The 19,089-nt window shown below is 35.8% G+C and overlaps 1 protein-coding gene across 1 annotated transcript; it reads right to left on the bottom strand.

Annotated features, from left to right (window-relative positions):
• Positions 1-11,144: 11,144 nt before the first annotated feature.
• On the bottom strand, positions 11,145-19,060 carry LOC110459763. Its single transcript, XM_021512183.1, has 5 exons — positions 18,535-19,060; positions 16,939-17,072; positions 15,895-15,993; positions 15,311-15,433; positions 11,145-12,592 (listed from the first exon to the last, which is right to left on the bottom strand). Exons 2-5 carry the CDS (start codon positions 17,008-17,010, stop codon positions 12,380-12,382), a joined length of 507 nt encoding a protein of 168 aa, XP_021367858.1. The 5' UTR covers positions 17,011-17,072; positions 18,535-19,060; the 3' UTR covers positions 11,145-12,379.
• Between the last annotated feature and the right edge of the window lie 29 nt (positions 19,061-19,089).

The following is a 19,089-nucleotide window of genomic DNA, read 5'->3' as shown; positions in this document are numbered from 1 at the left end:
TTACATTTAAAAAATATTGAACATCAGGTGTCGTAGAAATAATACATGACATCACGCCTCGTATAAATAATACACGACATCACACCTCTTACAAATAATACCGGAACATTTCTGGTCAACTACATATGTCTGCTTTATAGACATGACGAAAGCGTTCGATTCGGTCGATAGAAACCTCCTATGGTTGTACAATCTTTCAAAGTTGGCTCTAAGTGAACATTTCCTTGTAGCTATGTTTCCAAATCAGCTAAACTTCGGCGGTGGTTACTGCTGTTCTACCCGAGCTGGCTCACCACACATATAGCTATCGAGACCACCCTCACCATCGTTCGGAAGATGTATAACTCACATCGACTGCAGACTCCTTTACTCGAATATCCAGTATTTCCAAAAGTGTCATGGTATCGTGGCATTTCAAAATGTCATCTACTGCCATTTCGCTGAGAGGTTTCCCAAGGAGGATCCTCTTGAGCTGTAGAATAATAAAAATAGGAAATATAACAGTCCCGCAAGGAATGAAAATACAAAGTTGCAGTTTTCGGCAGTGTAATAGGGATCCAAAAATGTCATAAATGGAACATTTTGAAGGATGTTTGATTTAACATAATGCAACAATTGCCTTCTGTAACATAGCCCATGCATGTTTGTCTGTGATATCAAGTATAATTTGGATTCATGTAGTGGTTCTTTTAGCAAAGTACGAACATGGATTATAATGCTACTAATAATCAAAGAGCTATCCTATAATAGCACTGCATACACCAAGTCCTAGGTAAGCTGGAATGAATGTTCATAATCACCAGACTTTTATAATACAATGTAGCCATCCTTTTTGACAGAAAATATACATGTATAAAACGTTCTCCGTTAGCGGCAATATAAAGTGCTGTCTAACACATGTTAAGAAATCGCCATCTGCCAACGGCTATATAAAGCATCTTCTGCCATCGAGTATACTGTATACAAGGTCATTGTCTCCCAGTCTAATTTTCGCACCTTGACGGTAAAAGCGGTTTCTGCCCATCACATTTTATTACTATGGATGTTATGTTGTTAAAATATTCTTGCTGTAATGATAAATTCGCCCTAATTACGGAATGCGAAAAAGACGAAAAATTAAACGGCATCGGAAATTCCCGGTATGCAGTATAAAGCGGTTGCAGTGAAAGGCTATGGGTATTTTATTGTCTGTGGGTATTTTAATTGCCTTTTGTCAGGGGGTATATAAGGCGCCTTCTGTCGGCGGGTATATAAAATGCCCCCTGTAAGTGGGTTTTAAAAACACCTTCTGGAAGGAGGGGTATCTGTCAGCGTTTTTTGTCAATGCCCCCTGTTAGTGGTTATTAAAAACGCCTTTTATACGCCTTTGTCTCCTGTGAGATAATACAATGCCCTTTGTCGACAGGTATACAAATCGCCTTATGTTCATTGGTATAAAAGGAACCGTCTGTCCGGTAGAATAGTTTACACCCACTGTCAGAGGGTAGATAAAGCGCCCTATATTTTTTCAGAACATCTTTGCCAGTGAATTATCATTACCAGAGGAAACAAATTGACAGTCGACTGCTTAAGATGTTGAGGTAGCAATGGCTTGACCCTAAAAATAAAGGGCATGTCTCTGATAAACATGGATAGTGGGTTCATCCTGCACAACACACCTACATATATATATATATTTATAAACTATATTTTGAATACGGTTATTTGGAAAAAAAAATCAAAAAGTGATTTCCCCAGATTTAGGACGTATCAAAACCATGGTTACCACATCAAAAATCGCCAAAAAATGCAAAAAACTAAATTTGACCCACGCAAGTAGTAATTTTGTCTTAAAAACCTGTCTCAAATTAAATATCACCTACTCGGTCACAGATACTCACGTTTTAGCATAGGTCGTCAAACTAGATTTTTCACAATATTTACACATGTGCTGGGTACAAAAATAGACTACATGAAAAGCTAGCTTTTGTTGTGAAGACACCGATTCGTAAATGGCCAAAAATGTAATCTTAAGCCATATCCGATATTTTTTTTAATGTGAAGCCCACATAGTCCAATTCATCATGTATATGCCAATTTTAGAGCTGATTTTTTAAAAAGTTTTGATACATGTAATATTACAGGGGTTATTCATTGTACAAAAATATCACGGCCACCGTACGCTACTGTACACTGCTACTTGAGGGATTGCTGTATCGACCTCGGACACTAGAGCGACTAGCTAAGTTGTGACAGCCTATCAAGCATTTATCATTAGTGAAGCTTGTTGGAAGACAAACCAAACCTCTATAACATGACATTTTATATTTATATATATATATTTCTGTTTTATAATTATATTTTTGACCCTATATGTATACATATGTCCCGCATATATATAAGTATAAATACTCATTCATCAAAATTCAAGATTTTCATTGCTTATATATATTATACATATATATTAATCAAAAAAATGTCACTATTGAAAAATATTCGTTAACGACCTTTTCAAATTATGTATTTATTTAATGAAGATCATATCTTGCCATACATTTGACAGAATTGTAAATATAGTTAGAAATAAAAATATATAGTTAGCAAAATGGGGTCAGACTGGAAACCTTTACATTCCAAAGCCTACGCCTAACCAGTGCTACCGTACAGGGATTTAACATATAGCAGCAATATGAGTGTCTAATTGGTGGGCTGCAAAACATATATGAAAAATCTGACAGCGGCAGTTACTCTTAGCCACAAAAAACACTTTATGTTGCTTCATCTTCTATATAGTGCGGAAAGTCCTTCAAGAAAAAAGAGAAGAAAAAGAAAACAAATCTGACGTTGAACAAGTATGCGCGACGTTAATTGTTGCAGTGATACCCTTTACCTAAATATAGTTTTTGTTACAAGCATATTCAAAAACAAGAGAACTTAATTAAATATACGGCATGCTAACGATTTTTTTAATTAAAAAAGAAATCCAAAAGACCGAGTTATCAGTATGCCCCACAATTAAAACAGAGACAAACCCTTCAACCTGCTCCTTAATTTCGTGTTACTAAAAATAAACAATAGCAAGGTTTCGATATAAATTTGTGATAAGCAAGACAACCAAGTCGAATGTATCAACCTTTTAATCTTTGGTTAGTCTGTCTTTTACGTCATATTAACAGCTTTGGCCTTTCAAGGACGTGTGTTACGGCACGATTTCTCAATAGACTGTCACATAGTTAATACGTTGACGTTTGATAATCCTGTCGAAATTACAAACTGAATGATGACTTTAGAGAAAGGCCGTGTCATTGCATGGTTGGGGAATCATCGATAAAATGGACCTGTCTTTTTATGATTTTTTTGGACAACATGCACAAACAAATCTATTAAGTTAAATGATAATTAACATGTCTTTATCGAAGATTTTTTTTGTATTCATTATTTATCTCTGTTAGGATTTTAAATCAACTCGAAAGATGTATTTCGAGATAATACAGTATACGATCTACTCGAGACGTACATACTTTGTGCAAAGATTATACCTTGGCGTTCGGGCGATTCACAATTTAATTAGCAACTTGTGTCACACAGTTAATGTGTGTCAAAATAAAATAGTCCAATGGAAATATTGAAAACGGAATATGGCTGTACATGTACATCTCTCCACATTTCTTCCAAACCACAATTCTTCCAAATTATTGATAAAATGTGACTTTTTATGGATTATCACTTCTTACACTTAACATGAAACTGTATTTGAGCACAGGATCTGAATTTTTAGTAACAATTACCTTGACCTTAAAAACTTTTAAAACCCCTATTGCACATCTGCATATGACAGTGTATCCCTATGCCAAATTTGTAAAATATCTGTCCCAACTAAGGACTGTAACAGCCCCCTCTCCCCTTCTGTGTTTAGTAAAAGTGACCTTGACCTTTGAAAATGTTTAAGTCCCTGCCTAGTGCACATTTAAATATTACATTGTATCACAATGTAAAATTTCAAAAAGATGAGACTTTTTGATTCCGAGATAAGGAAGAACCACCCGGGTTATTTTAGTAACAGTGACCTTGACATTACGAACAAACTAAACCCCTTATGCATATCTACATATTACAGTGTATCACCATGTAAAATTTCAAGAAGAACATTTGAATTCCCAGATAAGGAGCGTACCCCCATGATCTTTATTTAGAAACTGTAATCTTGACCTCAACCTTAAGCACTTTTTAAATCCCTATTGCACTTGTACATATCACCTTGTATAACCATGTTAAATTTCAAAAAGGTTAGACTTTCTGATTCCGAGGTAAGGGCCATAAAAGTTAACCTGCGTCTTCAACATATTGCTGTAAGTAGGTCTTAGATTACGCAGCTGGGCTTCAAACTAGATGAGGGAAGCAGGGATGAAGCTGTCAAGAAAAGAAACCTTCACGATCGAATCGTTATTTGTTTAAAGACAGGACATCTTCGTTATGTATGAAAATGAAATTAAGGAACTGACAAGTTTTCTTTTTACCTGTCCTGAAAATTTCCTTAATTCCTTTAGTTTTATATGAAATGGGAATACCAACAGTCTGCTGGAAATACCGTCGATCAGGAATTGAAGAATTCTCACGATTTCATCCTCATTACATTTCATCTTAGTCACTGACATATATCCCCCCTCAATATATATATATATATATATGTATATATAAAACGAAGGTCGACATTGGTTAACAACGATATGTTTATATCGCCATTCGCCTTTTATTAGGAAATGGGAGCTCATATTATTAGAATAAAGATATGTTGTCGTCTAAAATATCCGGTCATACATTTATAGGGGCGTCCTGATGGGTGTCTTCGGCAGTATGTTTCAGTGAGGTAGCACTATAAAGTCGGCATCAGTTCCGCGCTATCACAAGGAGACAAACACGAACATATCGCAGCCTCCCGAAATACACACACATACTCTACACGCATGCATCTTGCACGCATGGGAGGCCGTCCTTAAATGACCATAGCTGTTAATAGGACGTTAAACGAAATACAACCAAACGAAACCAAACTTAACCCAAAACAGTAAAAGAGGATTTTGTGCAGTTTTGTTATATACTGAAGAAGAAAGAAATAGGGCAAATTACCTATGGATTTTGAGAAACTGTTCTTTGACCAACCTGTTCTAGCTTTGCAGCCAGGGTCATCCAAAATACAAAAATTAAGAATGAAGGCTGATTGATTCTTTGACAAAATGTACGACACTTCTAAAAGGTCACCAATTACTTCAGATGACCACATTCATGATTGAGACTTCAAAGACTCTCTTCCTTTTAGGATAACCTGTGTACAATGGTGTAGGTCATTGCCAATAAGATAAAATTAATTAATATTGTTAAAACAAAGACAACAATTTATACGTGAAAGGGATCCGTAAAACAGGTCCTTGATTGTTAAGAAAACAAAACTAGTGGTTTCATATTCAAAACGTTTTGTTTCAAATTCTCTTTAGTCCCTTTAAGTCAGTATATCCAAAAGCCATTATAGATTATTTTTTTTACATTTCGTGTAACTTTACATTTATGATATTTCAAGAAGATAGGATGGCGACCTTCACCAATACATTTACTCTTCATTATGAGATGAATATCATTAACCGAGTATGAAATATCCCCTAAAAGCAATGTAAAAACGAAAGTCTGATGATAAAATGTATAATAAATTAAAAAAATGTATAAGAACAAATTCTAAAAAGTGACAAGAAAATTACATTTGATTTCAAAATTTATTGTTAAATCACGCCAAGTGATGAAATAAATTGGAATTTGGAATTGTTTGTGACCTAACATGCACTGAAAGATTTATTGTAGGCTTGCAACGAATTTAGTAACCAATTACCTGTAATTATGTGCATTGCACTCTCTGTTTGGTGTCCTGTTGAATATGAAAGCGCAACATCATAGATCAAAGTTGGTACAAAAAGACAACAACAGAACCTGAACAGACATCAAAAGGAAAAGAAGTCATCATGAAACACACAGCACCACGCATACACAACACACAGCACCACGCATACACAACACCCATCACCACGCATACACAACTCACATCACCACGCATACACAACCCACAGCACCACGCATACCCAACACACAGCACCACGAATACACAACACACAGCACAACGCATACACAACACACTTCACCACGCATACACAACCCACAGCACCACGCATACCCAACACACAGCACAACCCATACACAACACACATCCCCACGCATACAAAACACACAGCACCCCGCATACACAACACACATGACCACGCATACACAACACACAACACCACGCATACACAACCCACAGCACCACGCATACCAAACACACAGCACCACGAATACACAAAACACAGCACCACCCAAACACACCACACAGCACCACGCATACACAACACACATGGAGGCACTTGACCCTAGCTGTAGATAGAACGTTGAACAAAATGAAAACAAAACAAACATCATGAAACCCAACAAAATAAAACGGTGGCGAAACCAAATGTGCTAGAATAGTAGGCATTTTCTGAAACACGTCTGGATTTCTTCCCTAAATTGCAGAAATGATACAACCAAATAAATATACTTTCAGTGGAAAATCTAGTTTCGTGTGTTGAAGCTTACCTTGTAAAAAAGTAGTTTCTATAAGGTACAATGTAAGCTCCAACACATACAAAACATAGCTACGATGTTTATTTGGCGGCTATACGAAAAACAACTATGAAATATGGTAGAATACATTATAATGTGTGCAAATAATAGTTTTAAAAGACAATCGCCTTTCAAAACCCTAAGGTTACGCTCTGTTAAGTTTTCTGCACCCTTAAAATTGCATTGATGAAATTGAAAGCTCTGTACGCGCCAACTTGTGGATGACACAAGTAGGCTTTTAGTCTGAGCCATAAACGTATATCAATCGAATCAGGTGGCAGCGTAACGGTAAAATTGCCCGGATTTGAAGTCGAGGTTCGTGCCATTGTAAGCTTTCCCAGACAGGTTTCAGCCTTGTGATTGATAGCTTTTATATCTTGTACTTTTTTGGGGGTGCAGAGAAAGAAAATGAGCGTTACCTGTAATTTCGTGGATGAAAGAAACTACATTTGTATGTTCGTGTACTCCATGAAATATGAACATAATTGAATATCATTATACAAAAAACATTTCTGTAAACAAAGACAACATATTCATTTGAACATCCACAAAATTAACATCATTATCAAGAGAATGTTTGGAATGCCCCTAATGCAGTATGATGACTTTGAAAACTTTGCCATACCTAAATGCACAATTTCTCGAAACACATAAGAACAAAGTTGTGTCTATTTATAGGAAAGTAATATCATTACATTTTTGATCAATAAATAAATGCAAATCAAAGGCGACGGAGCCGGAATCACTAAACTGGATATTTGTTTGCAATTATCGCAAAAAACTCTAATTAAATGTACTATTGCAAATAGATTCCCAACTATTCGGCCGGCCCCGTCAAAAGAAGGAATCCGCCAATGTTTACATTGCCAGTTATCTTGCTATATATGTGACACAAGCATCATTTAGCAGAGCTTTTTATTCATTGCGTTTACAATTTTTTATATGAAGTCAGAGTTTACTAAGCTGAATAAGGAAGATATGTTAATATGTTGTTACATGTATAGGGGTGGGATCCCAACCTTTTCCATGTTATAACCCATGGATTATCTTGGTTGTGCAATGTATGACTGTATTCGTTTCTTTATGCCCAGCATAAGTATATCTGATTAAGGGGTAATTCTGTCAGTATATGCCATTTTACAACTGATGGCACGGGCACTTAGTACTCATAGAGGAGCAGATTCGGGGAAAATTGTGTATATGTTAATAAGATGGTGTCTTAACTGTTTCAAAATCATGGAAAAGGGAATATATGACAAGGTATGGCTAATCCAGGTAAATACATTTGCATTTGTATTCATATTTTCATACTCAGAAATTGTGTATTTGATTATAAGGTCGAGATCTGACCCTTATTCGTGTATGATCCATAAATTAAGTTCCGATGGGCGAGGGCTGATCCGTATTTATCAAACACAACACTTGTTTTCTATTACATGTACAGTGTGAAAATCCCAAATGTTTCCATACTATGACCAAGAAATCATGTGCCTTAGGGCGGAAGATGGTGCCAGTCCCAAGAATTAATTCTGATGAATTCGTTTCTTTATGCCAAATGCAATGTGGAATATGTTTGAAAATATCGATGTTTCATACCATCCTTAATATTAATAGATGTAATTAAATCTTTTAAAAATATTATCATGTATTATTGTTCTATTTATAGGTTAATTCGTTGTTTTGAGAGGCTATACTGGCGATAGTCTGCTTATACTTCATGCATTAAAACTGCACGCCTGTGTGTGTCACCAGTCGATCGGGTCATGCATAAAGTATAGGGCCCTTTGAACGGAAGTTGTCAAGCAACTCATTTTCCTGAAAACGTTACCATCCCTTTGATGATTTATAAACACAGATATAGTTCTTTTAAAAACAAATCACTTTGCTGTTGAGTCGTTTAATATCCAGCAGTGACAGACAATCCACTTCACTCTGTACATATCTACCATTAACAAATATTTGTCATGTGATAGGGCTGAAAGAAAAATATTATATTTGTATTTTGTTTTTACAAAAACACACCAAATACTTTGTATAAACTTCTCCTGAAGCAAACACACGCGGAAGCTACATTTCACCACTCTCTACTTCCAATATACCCGCTTGTTTACTTTTATCTCCATATATGTCTTTAACACTAACAGAATATCATTACTAGAACAATCAACATTATCGTTTATTTTGGGAATAGTCACGTCCTATAGGAATGCAGCTTTTTTGAATGTAGCAATCTGCATATAGTTATGGAAAGCCCATTGAAGCATTCCAAACATATTTGATATCAACATTTCTTTTATTTTATTCTTTGAATATAAATAGCATAGCTGATATCGAATGCCACGTATTTTTCATTGCTTTCATTATCCGCGTATTCTGATCTTGATGAAAAGCCATTCACTTCAATTGTTATATTTAAAGCCTTTTGCCTTCCTATTGCCTTCCAATAATATAATATAATCATGGTCGTTAAAACATCTGTTTTACAGGACATATTTTTTAAAGAGATGTTAAATTGTGTAACTCTCTCGGCAGATCATCAACATTGAGATAATTGTATTTCGAAGAAATTGTAGGAATTTCAATTTGATTTAAAGGTTGTATACTTGTAGAACAAGATTTTTTTTTGCAATTTTGTCCAAAGCATTTGGCTTGATCTAGACATGAAACGAACTTTTGAGCAGGAAAAAATGTATGCAAAATACCAGGTCTATTACTTTTTGTTATAATCAATGAAATAATATTTGTTGTTTTTTGTTTATTTACTTTCGGTGTACTTTTTTCCTGCTCAAAAGCTAGATTATTATTTGTGTTTTGTTGAGGATGAAATGCCTTACTCCCCGCCCAGGAGGGGGGAATCATCATTAGCCATATCAAAATCAAGGACATCCATGTATTGAAATTATCAGATTTGACCCTTTTTTGGAAGAAAAGAATGAGTGATAATTTCTTGACCTGTTCTTAGTCCTTACAACAAGAATTTTCGGTTGTCCCTAGAGACCTACATTGTCATATTCGTAAGGTTTGTTAATTGTCTGGATCTTTCCAACATAAAAAAAACAAATCCTGAGTTATCTTGAATATGGCTTGATCTAGATATAAAAACATATCTAGATATAAAATACCTACCGAACGAACGTTATAATGTAGTTATTGGATCCACAAATATCTGCCACTCAGAATCAGTGTACATTGTAACCACATACTGTCATGTTAGGAAATTTCGAAAGTTGCAAAGTTAAGACTAGTGTTGTAAAATTAAGTCAAAGCGCTTCCCTGTAACATTATATTATTTTCTCCACTAATTTATTTGTATTCGGACTCTATCTTGTTCAATAAACTGATTAGAATAAAATGGTTTTTAACTATTTGGTATTTCTTATAAGTTACTAGCACCTGGCAATGTTTGATAAATATGAATTTCTGTTTTGCCTCAGAAATGTTTTGCAGCGTAATTGGAGTCCTCGGCGTTGTCTTGAGGAAAAGGGCACTTACCCCATGACGCAGCAGCAGGCGTAGCCGTAAAAGTATACAGCTACTGTCACAAGTCCTATAGATAGCTTGCCACAGGAGGTCTGCCAGTTCTGGGATGGTTGGTTGGTTGTACAGGGTTTAATGTCCTATTAACAGCAGGGGTCATTTTAGGACGCACCTCCATGCGTGTTGTGTATGCTTGCATATGTGTACGCCGGAGACAGGGTATGTAGGTATATTTCCCTCCTTATGTGATAGCATGGATCAGATGCTGACTTTATAGTGATATCTGACTGAAATACCATGCCAAAGGCACCCGTCAGATGTCGACCATTTGTGGTTTAAACGGTTCTACAGGCGAAAGATCGCCATCATAATACATCTAATATATTGTGCTTCTGATTGTTAATTAACTAGTTTTAAAAAGTCTTATTTACTTAGCCTTAGCTTTCCGATTAAGTGCTTTGTGAATAACTGGCTGGTATGTATTTCCTGAATAACTGCTGATGAGCTTCACCTTATTTACTAACGAACAACACCTTTCGTGTACCAAAAAACGTCCAGTCCTCGATGTAGCCAATGAGCGTCGCATGACTGAATTATTGAATTGAAAGAAAGAATCAGAAAAAATCACACTTTTAACTACTGACTTTCTTTTACAGGCAAAAGTTAACAGGATTTTTTAAAGGGAGACATTTAAAAAATGTTCTGCTTCGATAAATATTTTTCAGATAATATCCGTAATTCATGGTAAGATCTCACCAGAAATTCATAGTAGTATTTTATTGAATATATATATCGTTCGTGCTACGTTCTTCGTTCCAGTGGTTGTCGAAATCAATTTCATTTTGCAAAGAGATTTATTTAAATTGTTCAATTAACGTTGAATTGGCTGTTGCCTGGCATTCAAAATGCAGTTTGCGATTTGAAATTGTCAATACGCTCCAAATAGGAAATTTGACATCCGTCGGTAAAATCAAATCTGAAGATGAAAAACGCTTTAAACAAGATTCGTTAGAGTATAGAAAAGCTTTATTAAAAGGAGCTGTCATAACAAGCCATACAAATGTCATAACAACGTTCTTCAGTTTAAGTTTACACATGGTTACCCTTTGACAATATCGAGAAAAAACATCAAATAGCTGCATATTTAATGTATATATATATATACATCTACAAACAAAACAATTGTGATGGTTAAGTATAAAAAAATGACAAAAGAGTGTCCGAGTACCTCCCTAGTACATTCACCACCTTTATAAAAACGTTCCTCAATTCCTATGTTACACATGGCAAACCTTTGACAATATCATAAGAAGGCATGGACTAGATGAACAATTGAATATATCTACATAAAACACCCAAAGTCTCTGTGATGATCAAATAAAAACAAATTAACAAATAATTGTTTTCGTACCTCTCTAGTACAGGTTCATTAAGGAAATCAAATATTTCTTATCATCTTCGAAGGTGGGTATTGAGATCATTGCACTATTTTTTTGTAATTATAGATCCCTGTTCTACTGAAAAAACCCATTAGAGGGTCCCATTGTTGTTGTTATTTTCATATATACAGTTACCTCGCCTTGATTTCGTTTGGATTCACTTTTAGAGCGACTGGGCCGGGGAACTTCTAGTGATGCAGTTATTTAGTTCGATAAGTGCAAAAGTTTACAGATCGTGAAAGCAGGACTCGAATCCTGGTCCGACTCCACTGCATTTTAATGCAAACATTGTTGTAGATTTCTTTTGTTTTGTTTTTCAGAGTGGATCAATAAAAATGATCTTATTAATTTATATGGCGGGTCAAAAAGCTTACCGATGCATAATTGCAGCTTTGGAAGTGAAACATGAATCCTTAAAAGACTTTGGTTACGGTGATAACTTAACTTCAGTCTACGATATACCACCTTTCAGAATACAAGAGTATTGATAGAAACAATTTGGTATAAACTGTTAAGAGAACAGCGACAAGAAATAATGACATAATTTAGAATGACATGCTCGGCTCCCCAATTGCACAACCGCAATACAAATGCCTGTTCATGTAACTAGCCTTATTTATTTAGTTTGCGTTGTTCATAAAAGTGCATCGTCAACAACTTCACCAATTTTAGAATTTAAATAAAATGTCAATATCAAACAATTGTTAAGTTTTCTTGAATCAGCTGTAAAATTTAAACACACACCAAACACACTTTCTTCAATGTGGAATGACAAAGTTCTGCTAAAACTCTGTATCAGAGAGTCACTGCTGTTCTTCACGACTATGCCAACCATACAGCATGGCTATCCAGACGGCATTCACCATCAGTTTTTGAGATGCAGGAATTGCGACGACGACAGACTCTTTTGTACAAATGTCTAACATTTCTAGAAGTGCCTTGGCCTTATTGCATTTCAAGATGTCATCGTTAATTACAATATCTTTTCGAGGTCTTCCAAGAAGGATGTCTTTGAGCTGTAAAAATATGAAAACAAATGTTATTAAGTGCTCATTCCATCGATTGGTTGAAAATGGTTATTATTCTTTAATCAGATTGAAAATGAAGAAATGAATATAAATTCGTAATTATCAAATAATTATTAATGTCTAAAAATAGATAATCAAAATCGACATATTAGGATTATTAAGTACAGTAAAGTGAAGGTTACAAGTAAAGCAATCTTAACACAATCGAAGACTTAATCCCTGTCGTGAAGAAATTACTAATTTTACCAATTTCCGAGATCAGCAGTAAAACTGTCATTCATTTTATTTGTCACTTCACATACCGCCAACAGATATCGTATTAAAAACATCATTCTAAAGCACATTTTATCATTATCAGTCCGAACACGATTGGGTCGCTTTACAATTTAACAAGATGGTTACATACTTTATAAAATACTATATTAACAAGCCATAAACTGTTTCAGGAAAGGCGTATAACGGTTCTGATGTCAAGGTCATCTTTAACAACCGAGTTATTGGATGATTATCATACAAGAATCGTGAATTTATTTACATGGAGACTTCATCTATTGCTTTGTCGGACACTCTCCCTAGTATTTATTGCTTAGAACTACACGTATCAACAAAATGTCATGTTCTCAAAGTATGATACGGGGTGGTGGAAACAACAACACAAGACACACTACTAATGTAAATGCATCCTAATAAAATAAATAGTTCATATCACCGATGCCGATTAATTAACTTAGTCGTAAGGTCTAAGGCAGAGGTCAATGACAAATCAAGGTTCAAAATATAACAAAATATGTAATTTGATTAAGGTTCATTTTCTGTGCAATTCATTTGTTTTATTGTTAAAGACTGATTAGTTTTCATATGCGTTATCCCTTTTCAACCCATGATTTGTTCTACTAATCCAATTCCGCCATTAAAAATTGTGAAGTGATAATTGTGTTTTGTGTATTTGTCAATGTTTGCTTCACTATCTGTCAGCTTTTATCCATTCAACGTTTACCAAGCGCTTGCCTCTTTATCAAGTAGCAGTCGTCTGATTGTCTAAACGATCAAGCTGAAGGTAATTGACTTTAAGTTATTGTAGACTTTAGTCATTACGTACGTCTGAAGACATTATGCTCATAGTCATAGGAGGCACAGTAATCTAGTAGAAGGACGCCGGGCTCGAGACCGTTGGGTTGCGGATTCGAGTCACGTCACGGCACTGTGTTGTATCTTTGAGCAAGATACTTCACTCCGATTGTCCAAGACTACTCGGTTGTAATTGAGTACGTGGTTGGGCAGATACTGGCTGGATGCAAAGGCCATATAACCACGAATAATAATTTGTGAACCGCCTTGAAACGACCTACGGACTAGGTTGTGATAAAGCAGTATATACGAACCTGGAATTAGTATTATTCTATGATTATTATTAAAATTGCCCGTTTACAATGGGGTCAACAGCTTTCATATGGTGGAAATTTGAACGGGTTATGTAGGTATCGGTTATATCATAGGGACCGAGCAATATGTCAGTTATTGTACGAGAGGGACAGGGGCTACTTCTCAAGCGCGTAGCGCGAGAGTTGTAGGCCCCGCCCCTCGAGTACGATAACTGACATATTGCGAGGCCTATGATGTAATTGACTTGTCGCATAAAGTAGCACGTGACATTTGTATGGATAAACGTTGTCATTTTCTATAAAACATCACATGTCGGACTGCGTCCAAAACTCAAGGCCAGTTTTGCGCACGATGTATATGACAACATGGTTGTCGAATGATGACTTGCATTGAATGTGACCCAGAAAGTATCACTACAGTCGATATTGGAATGTTTGGTAACTTCTTTGTTATCGGTGGTCAAAGATGAAGAGTAGGAAATGCCCGTTATCGGCCGTTTTCCAGACCCCGTTGGCAGTAAGGATTTACAAATCACAGCACCCGAAGGAGAATGGTCAAAGATCGAGGTCGTTATGTAACAATGATGTTAATTCTGATATTGAACCTACACATGTAAGCATTAACATCTCTACAGAGAAGGACAAGGTTCCATCGTCACGTGTCTGTCCATCGAATCACGGACTTAAAATGATCTAATTCCGTGTAACATGTTACAAAATGAAAACAAAAGGTTCGTTTACGGACTCTGTAAAGGTGAATTTTGTTTGTTTAATATTTGCAACGTTTTATTTTTCTGAATAATGTAAGTAAGTCCTCTTCTTTTTTGATTTTTAATTTATTTCCTGCGGTGTCATTTCCTGTTGACAGGTTTAATTAATGATTTTCACTACTTGGACACGTTACATTTTAATTGACAGACCAATGAGGACGGATAAATTTATTGTACGCGGGAGAAGGGAGGATCTTTACTCACACCATATGGTATTATTAAAATTGTTTCAAATTAGTTGGTTATCCTATGAAGGTAGATCAAAGGAAAAGTGACACGTCTATGCGACAATTGTGGATATAAAACGCCCTCGATTAGTGGGTAAATATATCACCCTCGATTAGTGGGGTGAATATATCACTCGATTAGTGGGGTGAATATATCACCCTCGATTAGTGGGGTGAATATATCACCCTCGATTAGTGGGGTGAATATATCAACCTCGATTAGTGGGTGAATATATCACCCTCTATGAATGGGTTTTATAAAGTGCACTCCGACAGCGGAGAGTGTTATTGGGGCCACATTTTGTTTGTTCAACCGATGATAATTACCAGAGGGAATAAGTTGACTGTGGTCTGGTCGAAAAGTTGACGGACTGACGTAGGGACCTCGGCCAGCACAGCGGCTAGGTAGTAACAGCTTGTGAGGGAATGGCGATATTTTTCGTCCGATTCCTTCAGAATAAACCAATACAGTAAAGAGAATTCATTATCATCTGAGATTAACAAGGACACTCTTATAAAAATAACAAATCGTTACGTGTCTTCATTTTAAATGAAAAAATAGGAAGTAAATTTACCATTTATACAGCATTGATGTGTCATTTAGACATCAAATTGCTTAGCAATCTTTTCGACACAAAAAGGTATGTTACATTTTGAATATTAGCACATAGTGATATATACAGTCAGTAAGACAGTAAGAATATTAGAACACACTAAATTATAACTATAACGATGCATACAGTCAGTAAGACGTGATATCGAGCGGTATCAATCAAAAAGAAAATATGTAATTATTTTTCTAAGTGTAAGTTAACAAGGTCGCATATAATTGTATTCGGCAAAATGTAATAATCAGTTCATTTGTGAATCTATATTCATTTCAATTGTATTATGTTATGATGTGTACGTACCTGGCGTTGACATTTCGCAAATTCCCAAATCGTGCGGCATTCTGAGGACATTTGACCGGGCTCTTCCACATCGTTCGGAGAGTCTTGCACCCTTTCAAACTGATTAAGAACCGAAAAAGATTTTGAAAATTATTTGACGTGAAACGTGTAAAATACTCTTTATTTCTGACGAAATAAATAAATAATTAAGACTTGCAAAAAAATCATGGTATTAAGAGATGAATTTATCAGATTTTTTTATAACATTGTTTTTAACCAATGGACTTTCTTTCTAAAACCTGTCATGTACAAATTTGAAAAGTTTTGACTAAGATATAAAAGCTAAGATGAATAATATTGTGTTCCACGGCCTAATACATGTAACACCGACACTAATATTCAAATCTGAAACAACAAATATTCATATCTCCAAACCGTCGTAAACGGCCTCATAACTTGGCGAAATTGAAATACCGCATGCCTCACGATCTACGAATATAAGTATGACCGGACTGTCTTAAGGATACAAGCCCACTGCAGGTAAAACACGCTGTGGTTTTTTCGTATATAATAAGCATCAACCTATCTTAGTTTGGAAATATACGGAGCTTTATTAGGACAATATACTTTCTTTTGCCTGGTAGTTCATTGTTTCCAGCAACAGTATACCAAATTGTGGTTCAGTGTTCGAAACATAGTCTAGCCGCGCAGAACTGTACACATGTATAGAACACTGTTGTTGATCATGCTTTGTTTATTTCATCTGTAATCCTTTCATTAAAGTTGCGCAAGGTAGAGTTTTCAGAAATGATAATCAAAGCTATGGTCATGCCAGAAGAAATGCATTGTGACAGGCTTGGACAGTGAGTAGTAGGTCCTCACACAGAAGCTGACTATACTTGCCCTACCAGTATACCGCTTTGTCAAACCTCGGACACTTTCAATTGTAAATGCCCACATATTTCACGGATTAGAAAACCTATGCCGTGACCCTCCTTACCATAGACCCTTCAGCCAGCCGGGAACATTCTGAATTGTCCATTAGGTATTAAAAGGTCAACTTACCAAACGACATAAGTAATCTATGTCCTCGATAGAAATGGATTTAAATGCATCAGCCACAGATTTGTCTTCCATTACAGGTTGGAGATGTTCTTCTATCTGTTCGAAGCTTTCTGAGAGCGTGGGATCAGGCTTCGCTACAATAGTAATAATTGCTTCATTTATTATGAAAATAGTGATATTCATAAACATAAGTTTCATTCATTCCCGCTACTTGTGAAACAAATCTTAATACATTATAATAATCCGAGCGAATCTAACTGTGGCAGGAAACCAGAGTACCCAGAGAAACCCAATGTTGCCTGGAAGGTGACCAAACACATTTGCACATTTTACTGGAGAATCAATTCACCCATTTACAGTTACATATTCTCCTTGACTTTAAATTCTTGGATTGGACATCCATATGAACGAACATCGTCTTCAACATGTTGTTCTCTTAAGTAAATAATTATGTTTTCAGGATGAAATAAATATATATTGGTTTTTGGTTTGTTTATATTTTAATGTCCTATGAACAACTATAGTTTTTTAGGGACGTGCCAGGTTTTGGTAGTAGAGGAAAGGCGGAGTACCCGGAGAAAACCACCGACCTGCGGTCAGTACATGGCGACTGCCCCACGAAGATGTACATGTACATATATGCCTCGAATCCGCGACCAAGTGGTCGAGGGCTTCTGGTAGCAGAATGTCAGATGCTTTATCCACTTGGTTACCGCGGCCCCGATATATATTGATATGACATATTGTAAAGATATATATCTAAAGATATATATCAGTCATTAGAGTTTAAGGTTAAGGTTTAACTAAACCATAGTGTACAATTATTTTAAGCAAAACTATGTTACAACAAAAATGAGGAGATATATTACATATGATACAATAAACCCTATTGAAAATATAGCACACCACCGATAATACTATTTGCATGTACAAAACAAACGACAATTCTTCATCCAGTCAGATGTATAGCATACAAATATACCATCGGAAACAGAAAACTGCTGGAAGTGATATTACCAACACCAGTATTACATATTGCAAAACTGTAACATACAAACGTACCACCGGAAATACTAAGAACTGCCGGAAACGATTTTTACCAGCGCCAAAATTACATGCTGCCAGAAAATATAACCTATTATCTTAAATACTGCAAGCTTCCGGAAATTATAAAACCAATAGTTTGGTATTCTGCTTAGAATTATCTTCTATTTACAAAAATCGTATAGTTGAGTTAATCGACTATCTGTGCCTTCCGGCCTCGTTCTGGTTAGAATACAAAATATGGCTGACTAGCATGTTAGTTTATCACACACAAACAAAAAAACATGACAAATATTACATTCTGCGAGAAATATTACATACTACTGGAAATACTGCAAGCTTCAGGAATTAATACTTATTAATGCAAATATAACATATTGCCTGAAATATAACATATTTTGGCTACGCTGAGTACTATGGAAATGCAACCTATTATCGAAAATACTGCATCACAAAAGAACATTATCTTCGAAAAGTACTGCTTATATTCGCGATATATGATAACTAGCGGACAAAGTTCACGCCGAAATACCATGTTAAAATAGTACATACTGCTAGAGAAGTTTCCGCTTGCTGAGTCAGTTTCAACCGTGTCCTCTAAGAACCCTTCAGAGTCTTCCTTTGCTTCAATGTGACCAGTCGGGTCTATCTCAAGCGGTAACACCTTGTAGAGAACAGGTCCATTTATATATCCCTCAGTCTTTTTACATGTCTCGTTTACAATGTTACCATTTGGCTTAACAGAGTCCTGAAAATAGCATCAGTGATTCAGATAAAATTTTAACATGAGGTTTGAGATTAGTGTCGGAGTATCGTGATTGCAATTGCTGTGTAAACAACCCCTATCGCACAAGGCGTTTAAGAAAAAATATTGCTGCTTGTGTCGTGCAAGTAATTTTATTAATATAGTGACAGTGAAAACCAGACATGCTGCGTAAGAAACATGCAAGGGTCCCTAACAGCAATTTGCTAGCTGTTCTTGCAAAGGAAAATTCATACGTTATAAAGTGACAGTGAATCATGTTATCAATGTTTTCAATACCAATCAACTTCCTACCCAGAAATTGTAGCTCTGTTAACTTCACTTCCAAATCTGCCACCCTTGAC

This window comes from Mizuhopecten yessoensis, unplaced genomic scaffold (assembly GCF_002113885.1).
Source record: "Mizuhopecten yessoensis strain PY_sf001 unplaced genomic scaffold, ASM211388v2 scaffold10209, whole genome shotgun sequence".
NCBI classification, from domain to species: Eukaryota; Metazoa; Mollusca; class Bivalvia; order Pectinida; family Pectinidae; genus Mizuhopecten; species Mizuhopecten yessoensis.
The sequence above is the reverse complement of the archived record's forward strand: the minus strand, read 5'-3'. Positions and strand labels throughout refer to the sequence as shown.